The 14895-nt window shown below is 36.3% G+C and overlaps 1 protein-coding gene across 1 annotated transcript; it reads right to left on the bottom strand.

Annotated features, from left to right (window-relative positions):
- Positions 1-12522: 12522 nt before the first annotated feature.
- LOC108844731 (1-aminocyclopropane-1-carboxylate synthase 11) lies at positions 12523-14541 on the bottom strand. Its single transcript, XM_018618026.2, has 4 exons — positions 14274-14541; positions 14024-14155; positions 13786-13946; positions 12523-13690 (listed from the first exon to the last, which is right to left on the bottom strand). The coding sequence occupies exons 1-4, from the start codon at positions 14412-14414 to the stop codon at positions 12730-12732; spliced, it is 1395 nt and encodes a 464-aa protein (XP_018473528.1). The 5' UTR covers positions 14415-14541; the 3' UTR covers positions 12523-12729.
- Between the last annotated feature and the right edge of the window lie 354 nt (positions 14542-14895).

The following is a 14895-nucleotide window of genomic DNA, read 5'->3' as shown; positions in this document are numbered from 1 at the left end:
TTCTTCGGATACAGCTCTAGTGTGAATTCTGAAATTTAATTTTGAAGAAGCTTTGCATCCCTCTCCTACGTTCATTCACATTCTCCTAGTTATAGCAAGACACCGACCTCCTGCTTCTGGATTTCTAGTTCTAACTTCCAAATTAAGTGATTGTCTTGCGTCCATACTGATACGGAAAACTTTTAGATAAAATAGGATCTTCCATATATCAAAATATGGTTAAATCTAACATACATTTTGCCAATGACTACATATATACGAGATCCTAAAACCCTAAAAGAGGGAATTGAACATTTAACACTTTGGCTAAGAAGTGGACGTATAGAACTAAGGTTTATATATCAATATGTTGTAATTCTTCTCCCGAGATCGATAAAACATTATTTTTGATATTTTTCATTGTCATGCTTCTTATTTCAGTAATACCACAAAGAACTAATCATTACTGTACTCTAACAGTTTGTCGGTATAAGTAGGGGGATAACTAACACTACGTGATAATGATCAAGTGAGCATGACCAATCCAGGACCAAGCAAAATTTAGCACATAAATCCAGCCTCGTGAATGCCTTTTCAATGTTTCAAAAAAAAAAAAGAAAAAAAAAGAATGCCTTTTCAAAGTAGGCTAAATTGGCACTATAAATGATTTACAAGAAAGGAATTAAAAATGGAGTTGCTGACCACCTTTTAAGGATCAAAGTTGAAGATGGTGTTCCTATAGATGATTTCTTACCTACTGAAAACGTCCACATGATCGAAAATGGATTTATCGGAAGCGTGCGCATGGTCACGAAGATAGTGTCGAACGACACCTCTTCTGTGTTGATCGACACTTAGGCGGAAACACATAAGAATCCACGCAAGGACTTGGTATTGATCGACAACAACACTATTGTCTATTGACACCCTTTGCAGACGAAAATAGTATTTGCCAAAAGTAAAAATTCAAGTTTGGGGATGTACCCGGTGACTGCCCCTAACTCAGATAAACCATAGTATGCCGACAATGTAAATTACCTTGCTGGTGATGTCAATCTCGATAATTTATAAATTATGCCAAGAAGAAATTCTTGAGAGAGATCCGGAGGTACTATTGGGATGAACCTTACTTGTACAAATTATGCTCTGATAGTGAATACAGACACCACATCACTGAGTCTGAAGTTCCCAAGGTGATTTTCCACTGCCATGGATCTGAATATGATGGAAATTTTGCTAGTTTCAAGACAGTTTCTAAGGTTCTTCAAGCAGTTTTATGGTGGTCTACCATGTTTCAGAATGCTCAACGATTTATATCTCAGTGCGATGCTTGTCAGAGAAGAGGGAACATTAGCAAGAGACACGAGATGCCACAAAATTTATACAAGGTAGAAGTGTTCTACTTCTGGGGTATTGATTTCAAGGGTCCTTTTCCTACTTTTCACAGGAATAAGTGCATTCTGGTTGATGTAGACTACATGTTTAAATCGGTAGAGGCGATTGCCAGCCCAAAGAATGTTGTATTATAGAAACTTGAGTTTAAAAACTTAAATGTTTAACAAGAATGAGTCTCTTATTATCTTTAGGAAAAATAAAATTTCAAGATCTCAAACTCATAAGTTATGCTACAATTTGGCATCTCCTTATTTAGAGATATATTATTCCTAATCTCATTAAATTTAACTTATTTAGATATCGCTTAAATAAAGTATATTTCCCAATTTCTTATAACTCGAATATAATTAGGAAACTTGGAACTCGAGTTACTTCAAGTTTAAGTTAATACATGTGGTCCTAAAGTTGTTCAAAACCATCATTTTCCAGATTTGGAGTACTTCGAGTCGAATCGTTATAAGTGATGGTAGTTTTCACTAAAGTATTTAAGAAGCTGCTAAAGAAGCATAGTGTACACCATCATGTAGCTACTCCTTATCACCCCCCAGATCAATGGGAAAGTGGAAGTTTCTAACCGTCAGGTCAAGGAAATTCTAGAGAAGAAAGTGGAAAAGACAAGAAAAGACCGGCTTTTGATACAGCTGAATTTGTTCCATGAGATCATGTACCATTCCTATGAGAACTCTCGAAGCTGTAAAAAGAGCAAAAAAATTCTATTTGATAAAAATATCATCTCTGGGTATTTAGAACCCAATGAACATGTACTTCTGCATAATTCTCGTTTACAATTGTTTTCTGGAAATTGCGTTCTCGTTGGTCAATTTCTCTCACGATCAAAAAGGTCAGACCATATGGTGATGTTTTCCAAATGAAATCTAGACGCGAGGATTTCACTTTGAATGGGAACAGGTGAAACACTATTGGGCGAAAACCAATATTCAAGACAATCACATTGTGCAACTGGATGAACCACCCCCGATTGTTCAAGAGTCTCAGTCAAGCTAATGACGTTAAATAAGCGTTTGGTGGAAGGCAACCCACTGGAAAGTAGATACATTTTTTTTTAGTGTCGAGCTTTCTTTTTAGTTTTCTTAGATTCAGTTCGGTTTTCAAAAGTGAGAATTGTCGAGCTCGCATAGTGTCAATTGACACATTAGTGGTGTACCTTTTAGAAATAACTCTTACTTTTAGAAATAACCCTTACTTCATCCTAATAATTACAAATTATCCCACAGAATTAATAACTATTAATTAATTAACCAAAAATCATTTGTTTTGCTAGACTACTCTTTATCCAAACTTAGAATTATTCTCTAATAGGATTACTCTTTAACCGGGTTATTCTCTAACCAATTCTTACAAACAAATTAAACAGATTTATTAATAATGTAATATACAAACTTTAAATGTTATATATTTATGATATTATTTCTTTCATTTTTTTTGACGGCTACCAATTTTTTTAAATCAATTTTTGGTTAGACGAGATGTTCATTCGAAGAGCACTTCTATCTTACTGTGTCTAATCTATATGTGAGAAGATAAAACCTATGTTCTCAGCCTCTTTCGCTAGTTGGTCCGCTCTACCATTCTCGATTTTGGGTATATGAAGTAGTCTCATGCTCTCACAGTTATCATGTAAACTTCATAAAGCATCAATCTCCTAATCAAAAGGTGGTCAGTCCATCGGGCTCGTAGTCATACCCACTAAATCTGAGCAGTCCGTCTCAAAGTAAATCGAGGGGATCTTAATGTCTCTCATACATAAGGTCACCCAAAATAGTCATTCCATCTCATTGTGTAAGACTGAGAGGCATTTATTGCACGTAACTTTTAAGACTGAGAGGTCTGATATTATTTCATTTCACATATAAAATATAAACTATAAATATTTTTTTTTCAAATATATGTTAAATTTTTTTTTTCAAATATATGTTAAATTATTTGATGGTTAATATAATTCACACATATATATTTGAACTATAAGAATACAAAAATAACTTTTAATTTAATATTTAACTTCAAAATAAAACATAGAAGTGGAATTTATTTAGTGTATAAAGAATTTAGAGAGTTATATATCGATTTTATTTAAAAAGAACTACATTTGATTTGAGTTAAAAAATATTTTAGAAAAATAGATTTATAAATATATATATAAGCATAGTAATTAATGTTTTAAATACATCAGAAAAATGTTAATACAGTAAAAAATTTAATTGACGAATATCTCATATAATAGATCATTTTATTGGTTTAATATCTAACCATAATATGAATAACTAATAAATTACAGAAAACTAAACCTTCATTCTATGATACATGATATATATTGGAAATCGAAATATAGAAGTTAGAAACTTAGAAACATGTTTATGCAACTAATTACATTCTTCTGCTGTTAAGAATTTCATATGTTTATTTTATTAAAAAAATATTCACGTGGATTCGCAGATAAAACTCTAGTATATTTTATTAAAACAAAATCATTCTGATGGACCTAACCATTTTTATAGGTTTTTAAATTAAATGCAATTTTTATTAAATAGTTAAACTCACTCAAATTAATTAATACTCATTTCCTTATATTTCTCGTATTAAAATAAAAACATTTATTTGGATCTAACATTTAGCCACACATTATATTACATCAAATGTCATTAATTATACAGAATCATTCTTATTGACCCAAGTTTTTTATAAGTTTTTAAATTAAATACATCTTTTTACTATATAGTTAAACCCACTCAATTTAATTAATATTATGTCCCTTATATGTCTGTATTAAAATAGAAACATGTAGCCACACATTATATTACATTAGATGTCATTAATTATTACTAAAGTATTTCTATTATTAAGACATAATCATTCTCATGCCCCAGATTTTTTTGTAAGTTTTTAAATTAAATACATTTTTATACTATATTAAACCCACTCAGATTAATTAATATCTCTCCCTTATATTTTCTTACTAAAATAAAAACATTTATTTGGATCTAACAGTAAGCCACAAATTATATTACATTAAATGTCATTAGTTATTAACAAAAACATTATAACTTCAAGGATTGTTATGGAAAAATTATATTACTAAATATGTTCTCAAACAACACAATAATTAATATTGTGTCCAGAGAATATAAAACTTTAAGTCTTACTTTTTCTTTTGAAAACTTAAGTTTACTCTTTATTAACCTTCTTTTATTTTTTTATAAATCAAATAATTAACTCAACTCTCAAATAGTTTATTAAAACAAGTATAACTATTTTTGCAGGTGGTTGAGATACTATAAAATAATATCATTTATCATGAATCTATTAAATTAATATATTATACTTTTATAATTTCGTAAATAAAAATTATATTCATTTAAAATTAAAACTTTCATATTAAATTAAATATTGTATATAACTAAATGTTAGAGTCAATAAATTGGTATAAGGTAAGTTTTATAATTAAAAACAATTATCAAAATATATATCATACAATTAATTAAATAAATTACAGAATTGTTGTAAAAAAATTACAGAGATTTTATTAAAAATATAAGGAAACATGTATTGAAAATCATAACTAAATTAGTTGAAATAATTGAAAAACAAAATTAAGTAATATCTTATAGGGCAATTTTCCAAAATAGACTACTTTCAAATTTTTGTCATAAAAGAGACCATATGGAGGAAAATGATCAAAATGTTTCATTTAATAGGAGAAAATACCCTTATACACCTAGATATATAAATGCAAATAAATAAACTAAAATTTTTTTTTATAGTTTAGATTATATGTTTTTAAATCGAACTTTTTATAATTTTTTTTGATTTTTTTGAATTTGTTTTTCAAATTTTATGCTTAAGATTCGAAAATATTTTTTGAAACTATTTTTAATTTTTTTTATTTTTTCAAAATTTTAATATTTATTTTTTTATTTTATAAAATTTTAAACTTTAATTACAAATCTTCACCTCCTTAATTCTAAATTTTAAGATCTATATTAGTTAACCCAAAGCGTATAAGTGTATATTTAACTTTTTTGTTGAAACATTTTAGTCATATTGACCCTTAGAATCTATATTTGTGATAACAAAATTTTTATTGCTATCATCGAGTATTTTTTTATCTATATATATTTTTATATTTAATATAAACACAAAATAATATAATTGTATAAACTTCGAATACCCTAAAATAACAATGTTTAAACATATTGATTTTATAAATTAAATTTTGTTAAACATTATTTTTTGCTTTAAAGCACGGATCATAATCTATCGGGACAATTTGAAAACTACTCTATAATTAGTTTAAATTTTGATAAATACACCTTCTTTATTTTTTTGGAAAACTACACTTTGTTAAATATGAAAAGACATTTTTATCCAAATTATATATTTGAATAATTAAAATAAAAATTCGAAACTAATAATAATATAATTATTTATGTTTAAGATAAATCTGTCTTGAGATAGATATATCATTTTACTATAATTTTTTGAATAATAGGGATATTATGATAGAATGATTTGTTTTGATTTTATCATGAAGTTTTTATGCATAACTTTTTAGATTTAGTAACATAATAGAAATAAGTTGTCCAACTATTCATTCTTTCTTTTGAACTTTCCAACTACTCATCCTTCCTACAAAAAAATTCACTTCCTTCTCTCCAAACATATTCATTCTTGACCAGTAGCTGCCAAACAAGAAACGATTCTGTTGTGAATGCAAACAAAGTCCCACATTGGAAGTTTAGACAAATAATATCTAGTATATAAAGGGATGTCCAACTCTGATTAGTACGAGGCCTTTTGGGAAGGAGTCCCAGAAACAAATCCATGCGGGCTTTGCCTTCGGGCCCAAAGTGGACAATATCGTACTAATCGGACAATAAAGAGTTGGACATGGGCTTGTAAAAGCCCAACAAGTGGTATCAGAGCTTTAGGTTGCGAACCCTAAAGGATGACCGGAGAAAGTTCTTTTAAGTTCGATGTTCCAAGATTCGATGGGAAGGAAAATTTCGGTCTGTGGCAACGGCGTGTTAAGGACTTGCTTACGCAGCAAGGGATGAAGAAGTCTCTGTTGGAGACGAAACCGGAAGCGATGGATCAGGATGATTGGGAAGAGATGCAGGATAAGGCCGTCTCAACGATTCGACTCTGTTTGTCGGATGACATAACACATCAGGTGATGGACCTCACAACTTGTAAGGAGATGTGGGATAAGTTGGAAAAGATGTATATGTCAAAATCGTTATCTAGCAAACTATACCTCAAGCAGAGGTTGTTCGGTTTGAAGATGTCTGAGAGCGGGGATCTGGTTGCACACGTCAACAACTTCAATCAAATCATCGGGGATCTGGTTCGTGTGGATGTGAAGATTGAGGACGAAGATCAAGCCATGATCTTGCTGTGTTCTCTGCCTCCTCAATATGAGACGTTGTTAACAGCTCTAACAGTCGATAAAACGACCATAAAGCTGGAGACAGTTTCTGCAGCATTACTCTCTCACCATGAGAGAAGGCAGAATACAGGCGTGGGTGACAACTCTCAAGGTGACGGGCTGTATGTCAGTCAGGATAGAGGAAGGCAGCGGGAGAAGCAGCAGGATGATACTAGCAAGAAAAGGTCAAAGTCAAAGTTCGGGAAGAAAGTAGTCTGCTATAGGTGTGGCAAGCCTGGCCACTATAGGAGAGACTGTCCGGACAAAGGGCAGAATTCGAAGGAGACGTCGAACTCTGCAAACATGGTTCAGAAGGTGGAAGACTCGGAAGGATCAGCTGATTCGGATATGCTTGCTGTTACGTCAGGTGATCACTCGGATACCTGGATAATGGATACTGGCGCTTCATTCCACATGACCCCTAACAGGGAGTGGTTTGAAACATACAAGGCTGGAAACATGGGCTCTGTTCGACTTGCGGATGACAAGGCGTGTGGTGTTGTGGGCATTGGACAAGTCAAGTTTCGGATGTATAATGGGACTATCAGGACATTAACTGATGTCAGACACATACCAGTCATGAAGAAGAATCTGATATCTCTGGGGTTGCTACATAGAAACGGCTTCAAGTACAAATCAGATGATGATGAAGTATTGAAGGTTTTCAAAGGTTCTATGATGGTGATGAAGGGACAGATGACAGCTGGAAGCGTATATCGGTTGATAGGGAACGTGGTTGTAGGTGGTGCTGCAGCTGCAGTTTCTGAGTCGGAGTGTACAACCTTGTGGCATATGCGTATGGGCCACATTGGGGAACACGGTTTGAAAGAGCTCTTGAGAAGGGGTCTTCTGGACGGGTTGAAGGATTGCAAGATGGAGTTTTGCAAGTTCTGTGTGATGGGAAAACAGTCCAAGGTATCTTTTAAGACGGGCCAGCACACGACAAAAGGTCTTATTGACTAAGTCCATTCTGATGTGTGGGGGCCAACTCGGGTGCAATCTATGGGAGGATCAAGATACTTCGTTTTATTCATCGATGACTTCTCTAAGAAGGTTTGGGTGTACTTCATGAAGCAGAAATCTGAGGTGTTCGAAAACTTCAAGGTTTGGAAAGCTGAAGTAGAAAATCAGACGGAGAGAAAGGTGAAGTACTTGAGATCGGATAATGGCACAGAGTATACTGACGGGAAGTTCCAGAAGTTTTGTGCGGAGCATGGCATTCAGAGGCACTTTACAGTGCGTAAAACACCTCAGCAAAACAGTGTCGTTGAAAGAATGAACCGTTCGATTGCAGAGAAAGCAAGGTGTTTGAGGTTGAATGCAGGGTTAGCAAAGCAGTTCTGGGCGGAAGCAGTAAACATGGCAGTCTATCTCATCAATAGATCGCCAAGAAGTTCCTTAGAAGGAAAGGTCGCAGAAGAGGTGTGGACTGGGGTAGATATTGATCTATCAAACTTGAGGATATTTGGATGTCCAGCTTACATGCTAGTTGCGGGAGATGAAAGATCAAAGCTGGATTCGAAATCCAAGAAGTGCATTTTTCTAGGTTTTGAGAAAGGTGTTAAAGGATTCAAGTTATGGGATCCTGAGGCAAGGAAAAAGGTGTTTAGTCGAGATGTGGTCTTTGACGAGCAGTATATGGTGCAGCAGGCGATATCAGACCGAGTGCCTGTGACCATTGAGACTATTACGGATTCTGAAGTTACTCAGGGGGAGTCTGGTGCAGAAAAACCAGATGAAGTTAGTGATGAGCGGTCTGTGGAAGTGGCACAGAAAGAGGTTCAACGTGGAACAGAGGAGAGTTTGGTTTCTAGAAGACCAAAACGTGCAATAAAGGCTCCAGTCAGGTTCGGGTTTGAAGACATGGTCAACTATGCTCTTATGGTCGAGATGGATGATCCTACCACCTATCATGAAGCTATTAATAGCGATGAGAGGAATGAATGGATTGGTTCTATGACGGAAGAGGCAGTAAGTCTGGATAAGAACGAGACTTGGGATCTTGTGGAGTTACCTGAAGGGAAGAGAGCAATTGGCTGCAAGTGGATCTACAAGAAGAAGGAAGGGATGTCTGTGAAAGAACCTAAGAAGTTCAAGTCCAGAGTAGTGGCAAAAGGGTACTCGCAGAAGAAAGGAATAGACTACAACGAGATATTCTCGCCGGTAGTACGACACACTTCCATACGAGCTGTGTTGGGTTTGGTAGCTGTTTGGGATCTGCATCTTAAGTAGATGGACGTGAAAACGGCCTTCCTTCATGGAGAGTTGGAGGAGGAAATATATATGGAGCAACCTGAAGGTTTGGTTAAGCCTGGAGAAGAGCATCTGGTGTGTAGATTGAAGAAGTCTTTATACGGTTTGAAGCAGGCTCCAAGGCAGTGGTACAAACGGTTTGATTCATATATGATGAAAATAGGCTATCAAAGGTGCGAGTACGATTGCTGTGTGTATGTCAAGTCCCTTGACCATTCTCCCATATTCATGCTGTTATATGTTGATGATATGCTCATTGCTGCAAACGATATGGAATACATAAATCGTTTGAAAGGGTTACTGGGACGAGAATTTGAGATGAAGGATCTTGGTGCTGCAAAGAAGATTCTTGGAATGGAGATTCACAGGGATAGAAGCTCTAAGAGGTTATGGCTTTCTCAGAAGAGCTACATCGAGAAGGTGTTAGAACGTTTTGATATGACGAATTCAAAACCAGTCTCTACGCCATTGGCGAAGCACTTCATACTTACAGCAGAGCAAAGTCCAAAGTCTGCTGAAGAACTCAAAGATATGGCGGAGGTTCCTTATGCTAGCGCAGTTGGTTGTTTGATGTATGCAATGGTGTGTACAAGACCGGATCTAGCACAAGCAGTTAGTCAAGTGAGTAAGTACATGTCGAATCCTGGGAGGAGACATTGGGATGCTGTGAAGTGGATCCTAAGATACTTGTGAGGTACAAGTGACTATGGGCTTATGTTTGGTGGAGAAGTGCAGGATTCAGTTATTGGGTTCGTGGATTCAGATTATGGTGGAGACTTTGATAATAGCATGTCAACTACGGGGTATGTATTTACTCTTGCAGGAGCACCTATTTGCTGGAGATCGGTACAACAAGGTATTGTAGCGATGTCAACCACTGAAGCTGAATACATGGCACTTGGAGAAGCAGCTAAGGAAGCAGTATGGGTACAAGGACTTGTATCCGAGTTGGGTGTTGATCAAGAAGGTGTTCAGCTACACTGTGATAGTCAAAGCGCGTTATGCTTGGCTAAGAATCAAGTGTATCATGGAAGGACGAAGCACATACGTATAAGGTTTCACAAGATAAGGGAGTTAGCAGCTTCTGGAGAAGTCTTATTGGAGAAGGTGCATACGTCGGAGAATCCAGCTGACATGTTGACCAAGCCTGTTACAACGGAGAAGTTCAAGCATTGCTTGAATCTGCTCCGTGTTTGCCAATGCTAAGAAGCAATGGAGGTTCCCCCAGAAGATAGACGGGATAAGGAGTTTTGTAGAGATTTTTCGTCAAGGTGGTGTTTGTTGCATCTATGTGTCTTAAATCTCTATTGTACCAGTAAAATGCCCAGCACTCCGCAGGCCCCCGCGGTACGGTATGCTTTTTCGGTTTAGGAAAGTTACTATTTCTATTGGGAAAAGGAAATCGGGTTTTTTGAGGCTGTATAAATATGGGTCTAAGGGTTTGTAAATTATCATCACATCATTAATAAGAAACCCTAAACGGGTATTTGCCTCAATACGTTTTCTTCTCTATTCTTCTTCTAACCTAAACGACGGCTGTTCACAACAATTGGTATCAGAGCCGGGATGACGAATATCTGCAAAAGACCAAAATACCCTTTAAGTTCGAAGAACCTCCACTTCGATGGGAAGGGTGGGGTGCATAGCAGAGGCCAGTCAAAGATCCTGGAAGCTTCGGTTGTGGGAGGAGAATCCTCAAGGTGACTTCGCGATTAAGTGGTGCCGGAGACTTATATCGAAAGTCTCTCCCTAACGACGATACAAGATTAGGTGGATATTCCTAACGGTGCTGTAAGGATTAGGTGGTGAATGTCTTAATGGTGCAGTAAAGGTTAGGTGGATAAATCCTAATGGTGTAACAAGGGTTAGGTGAAGAGGCCCGTTGGTGATTACGGCGGTACAAGAGGTGTGCCAAGTTTCGCTGGAGGTTGAAAACCAAGGGTTCATGTGGTACTTGGTTTGAGAGGAGGTTTGTTGTGAATGCAAACAAAGTCCCACATTGGAAGTTTAGACAAATAATGTCTAGTATATAAAGGGATGTCCAACTCTGATTAGTACGAGGCCTTTTGGGAAGGAGTCCCAGAAACAAATCCATGCGGACTTTGCCTTCGGACCCAAAGTGGACAATATCGTACTAATCGGACAATAAAGAGTTGGACATGGGCTTGTAAAAGCCCAACAGATTCCAACAGTGGAACGAAGAAGTGAGAACAGAATCCATACTGTCAAGATCCGTACCAGTACGCGGGATCCTCACACTTGAGCTGTAGACCTCGATGTCCCTACTTTAGCTTCGATTAAAGATAGGACAATCAACGCGGACCACCATGGGCAACATACGATTGGTAGCGTCCATCTCTCGTGATACTAACAGCAATCTCCATTGCTACTAAATTAGCAGACTGTGGTACCACTTCTAGACGGCACTCTTGAAACCGGTCAAGAGAACTAACTGTCTTGAAGATCTCTTTGTGCAAGTCCTGGTAGTCAAAAAGATTTTGGAGAGCATTCTGAACTTGGGCTGAATTTTTTTCACCACAACTCTGTTCCAATGTAAACTGAAAAGATATCACTCGCCCAACCGATGGCTCGAAGCTCTGTTACCATTGCACTCAGACTACTCGAGGAGGCTCTACCACTATGCACTCAAGCAGCTCCTCTGACGTCACGCACGATCAAGACCCACCACTGTGTTGAGAATTGCCAATCCATGAGATGGCCACATTTTTGTTATGAGGAAGCCATCCAACAACTACGTAACTGTTTGGTTTATGTTAAACTCTTTTAGGAATATGAAAGTGATCTTTTGATTCTTGTGTTCTTACGAATGTTTCATTCAAGTTGTTAGATAGTAGATATAGGAAATCGAAAGAAAAAAATGTTGTTATTTGAGATTACTTTCATCTGTGCATGATAGAATTGGAAGAAAACGTCAATTTAGACATAGGTGAAGAAACAAACCTCCGAATAAAAGCAAGATTTTTTTTTATTTGAAGGAGACGAGACATCAAACTTGTTTTTTTTCAAAAAATTAAAATTAAGATATTGTGTATATATTGTAAAGAATTTTTAAACAATTTTATATTCTTGAACTTTTTATTTAAATGTTAAATAAATTGTGATGATAAATATTCAGATTGGATAATTTAGTATCATATATGCAAAAGTGCATTTTAAAGAAAACTCAATTAATAGTGTAATTTTCAAATCAAAATCCTATGTAAGTGTATTTTTCCAAATTTCCCCTAATCTAATTTATATTATCACTAAAAACAAACCAAAAGTGTGCCAATCGGCTAAACTTTGTTTTTATGCAAAAGGACCGTACAAAAATCTGGTAATGCTTTCTTGTACTATCGGTTTACCTTAATCCAAGGGCATGAACCAACAGAGGTTTCCTTTGAAATAAATAAGTAATTTCATTCCATGTTACAGTATTACATGAATATTAATGAATAAAAGAATACAAATTGACTACACAAAAGAACAAAACACAAATAGGATCATCATTCAATCCTCCGTTAAAACAACAGTACTTTTTTTCTTATTTTGTAGCAGTAAACTCCAAAATGGCATGTGCCGGATCTGGAGTGAAAAACCATATTAAAAAGAAACAGAAAATGTGGAAAGCAATCGAGAAAATCTTGGAGAAAAATTCATCAGCGTTCTGATTCACAGTGAACAGAGGATAACTTGGAGACCCATTTGTTGATCAGAGATCTTCTCCTTGAATCCCACATTGTTCTCTTTTGCTTACCATGATTACCACTCATCACCATGGCCTCTACAAAACCGTGTACACGGTCCATAGCAACCTCGAGTGTTTGGTCTGACATATTCGCAAAACAAACTCTGAACCAACCAGGCTCATCGGAGTGACAAGATGAGCCTGGAGAGATGTTTAGACCGACTTCACATACAACCTTTGTCCACAGAGAGTGTTCGGCCTCGAACGTGTTGGATTTCAAAAGGTGTCTTAAATCAACCCAACAGAACAAACCCCCGTTGCTCTTCAAACAACCGATCCCAGCTTTCTTCAAACCCGAAACCAGCCTGTCTCTTCTCTCTCTCAGCCTCTTCCTGTTCTCTTCCAAGTACTTGGTCGTGAATCTTTCGTCCGACAACAAGTTGGCTAGCAGATGCTGAGTTTGGGAAGAAATGAGGCCAAAACTGGACATTTTGGTCGCCGCTGACACCACTTTCTCGTTGTTTGAGTAAATCAAGCCAACGCGAAATCCAGGGAGGCCTAGATCCTTAGACAAACTGTAGACAACATGGATTTTCTCATCCAAATCCATGTTCTTGTCCTTGGCCACTTCTAGAACGCTGGTGAACTCAGGAGAGTCAAACACCGTCCCCGAGTAGATCTCATCGCTCACCATATGGATTTTCTTGGCGGATGTGAAGGTGAGAAGAAGATCAAGCTCGTCACGTGTGGTGGAAGTTCCAAGAGGGTTTGAAGGATTCGTTATGAGAACTCCTTTAACATTTAGGTTAAGTTTGTGAGCTCGTTCGTACGCGTCTTCCAATGCTTCCTTTGTTATCTTGTACCCATTTGAGCTTACACAATGGATCGGAACAATCTCAACTCCTGTCCGCCATTTGAGATCTCTATCAAACCTTCAAATGATAAGTCAACAAAAAAAATTTAGTGACCTTTCTTGTAACCAACGGTAATGAATTTGAAAACGTTAGTGTAAAAGCTATAAACGTACCCTGGATAATAAGGTGCAGGGATAAGAAAGGCATCTCCTGGATTTGCAAGGCAGAACATTAGAGTCTCGTTAGCCGAGGTTGAGCCAGCTGTGAGCACCATCTTGTTTGTATTGAACTTCACTTTGTTCCCTCTGATCTTTTCCATGAATCTAGCCATGGCCTGTCAAGTTAAAGCATATATACTTAGTGTCATCGTAGTTGGTTGATTTGAGAGGTAAAGTAAACTTGGATACTTACATCTTTGAAAGCCGGCAAGCCATGGTAATCTTGGAACAGAGCTAAATGTTTAAAAACTGACTCTTCGTTTTTCTTCAAACCCAAGACTTCTGGATGATCGTCTAGCCACGACTCTATAAGGTCGAATGAAAGCTGAACACAGAAGGTTTTATACAACAACCGATTAGCGGGAAATTCAGCAAATAAATTCAGAGTTTTTTTTTACATAGTAGTTTAGTTCTTTTACTATTAGTTAAGGATTAATACAAACCTGGTTTTCAGCAAGACCCATTTGAACGATCCCACTAGGGTTAAGGGTTTCGTGGAAAGGGTTCTTCTCGTATTCTTGCCATCCAAGAAAGTAGGATGAGTCTTGTCCGTGAGATTCGTTGATAACTTTGCTTGACAACATTCTTAGATGTTATAAATCGGTGATCAATATATATATAAGAAGGACAAGTACTGATACTTGTAAGTTGTAGCAGAGAGAGAGAGAGAAAGAGAATTATTATAGTGGATGTTTTGAGATTAGAGAATGTGAGCCCTGATGAGGAACAAGCACGAAGAATGGTGTATATATAATGCAGAGGATAGTCTACAAGGAGACATTGTTCCGACATTATTAGCTATAGTGAGTGACGGTGTTGATTCTTTTGACTAAAACACGCACGTACATAATATTTATTAATTTTGACCCACACGCACGCTCACATTTATTTTAATTTAATGCTCATAATCTTTATTGTTCGGAAGTATCATTTCCTTTGTTACGTATTCCCTCACTTCCTATGGGTTTCCGTTGTACTTGTCGTTCTCTGTATTTTCGTTTTAAAAGTTTTTATTTTGGAAAGTGGACAGCAGGGAAATAAACAATAAGCAGAGAGGTGTACCAT

The sequence above is a fragment of the Raphanus sativus genome, chromosome 3, assembly GCF_000801105.2.
Source record: "Raphanus sativus cultivar WK10039 chromosome 3, ASM80110v3, whole genome shotgun sequence".
Taxonomy (NCBI): Eukaryota; Viridiplantae; Streptophyta; class Magnoliopsida; order Brassicales; family Brassicaceae; genus Raphanus; species Raphanus sativus.
Note: the sequence above shows the minus strand (reverse complement) of the source record. Positions and strands in the feature narration are given on the sequence as shown.

Bases quoted from the DNA above. Each gene is read 5' to 3' on its own strand.
- LOC108844731 (XM_018618026.2), bottom strand. From the start codon at position 14,414: ATGTTGTCAAGCAAAGTTATCAACGAATCTCACGGACAAGACTCATCC. The intron at 13,947-14,023 runs GTAAGTATCCAA...TTAACTTGACAG, and splicing joins GCTTGCCGGCTTTCAAAGAT to GCCATGGCTAGATTCATGGA. The intron at 13,691-13,785 runs GTACGTTTATAG...TATCATTTGAAG, and splicing joins CCTGCACCTTATTATCCAGG to GTTTGATAGAGATCTCAAAT.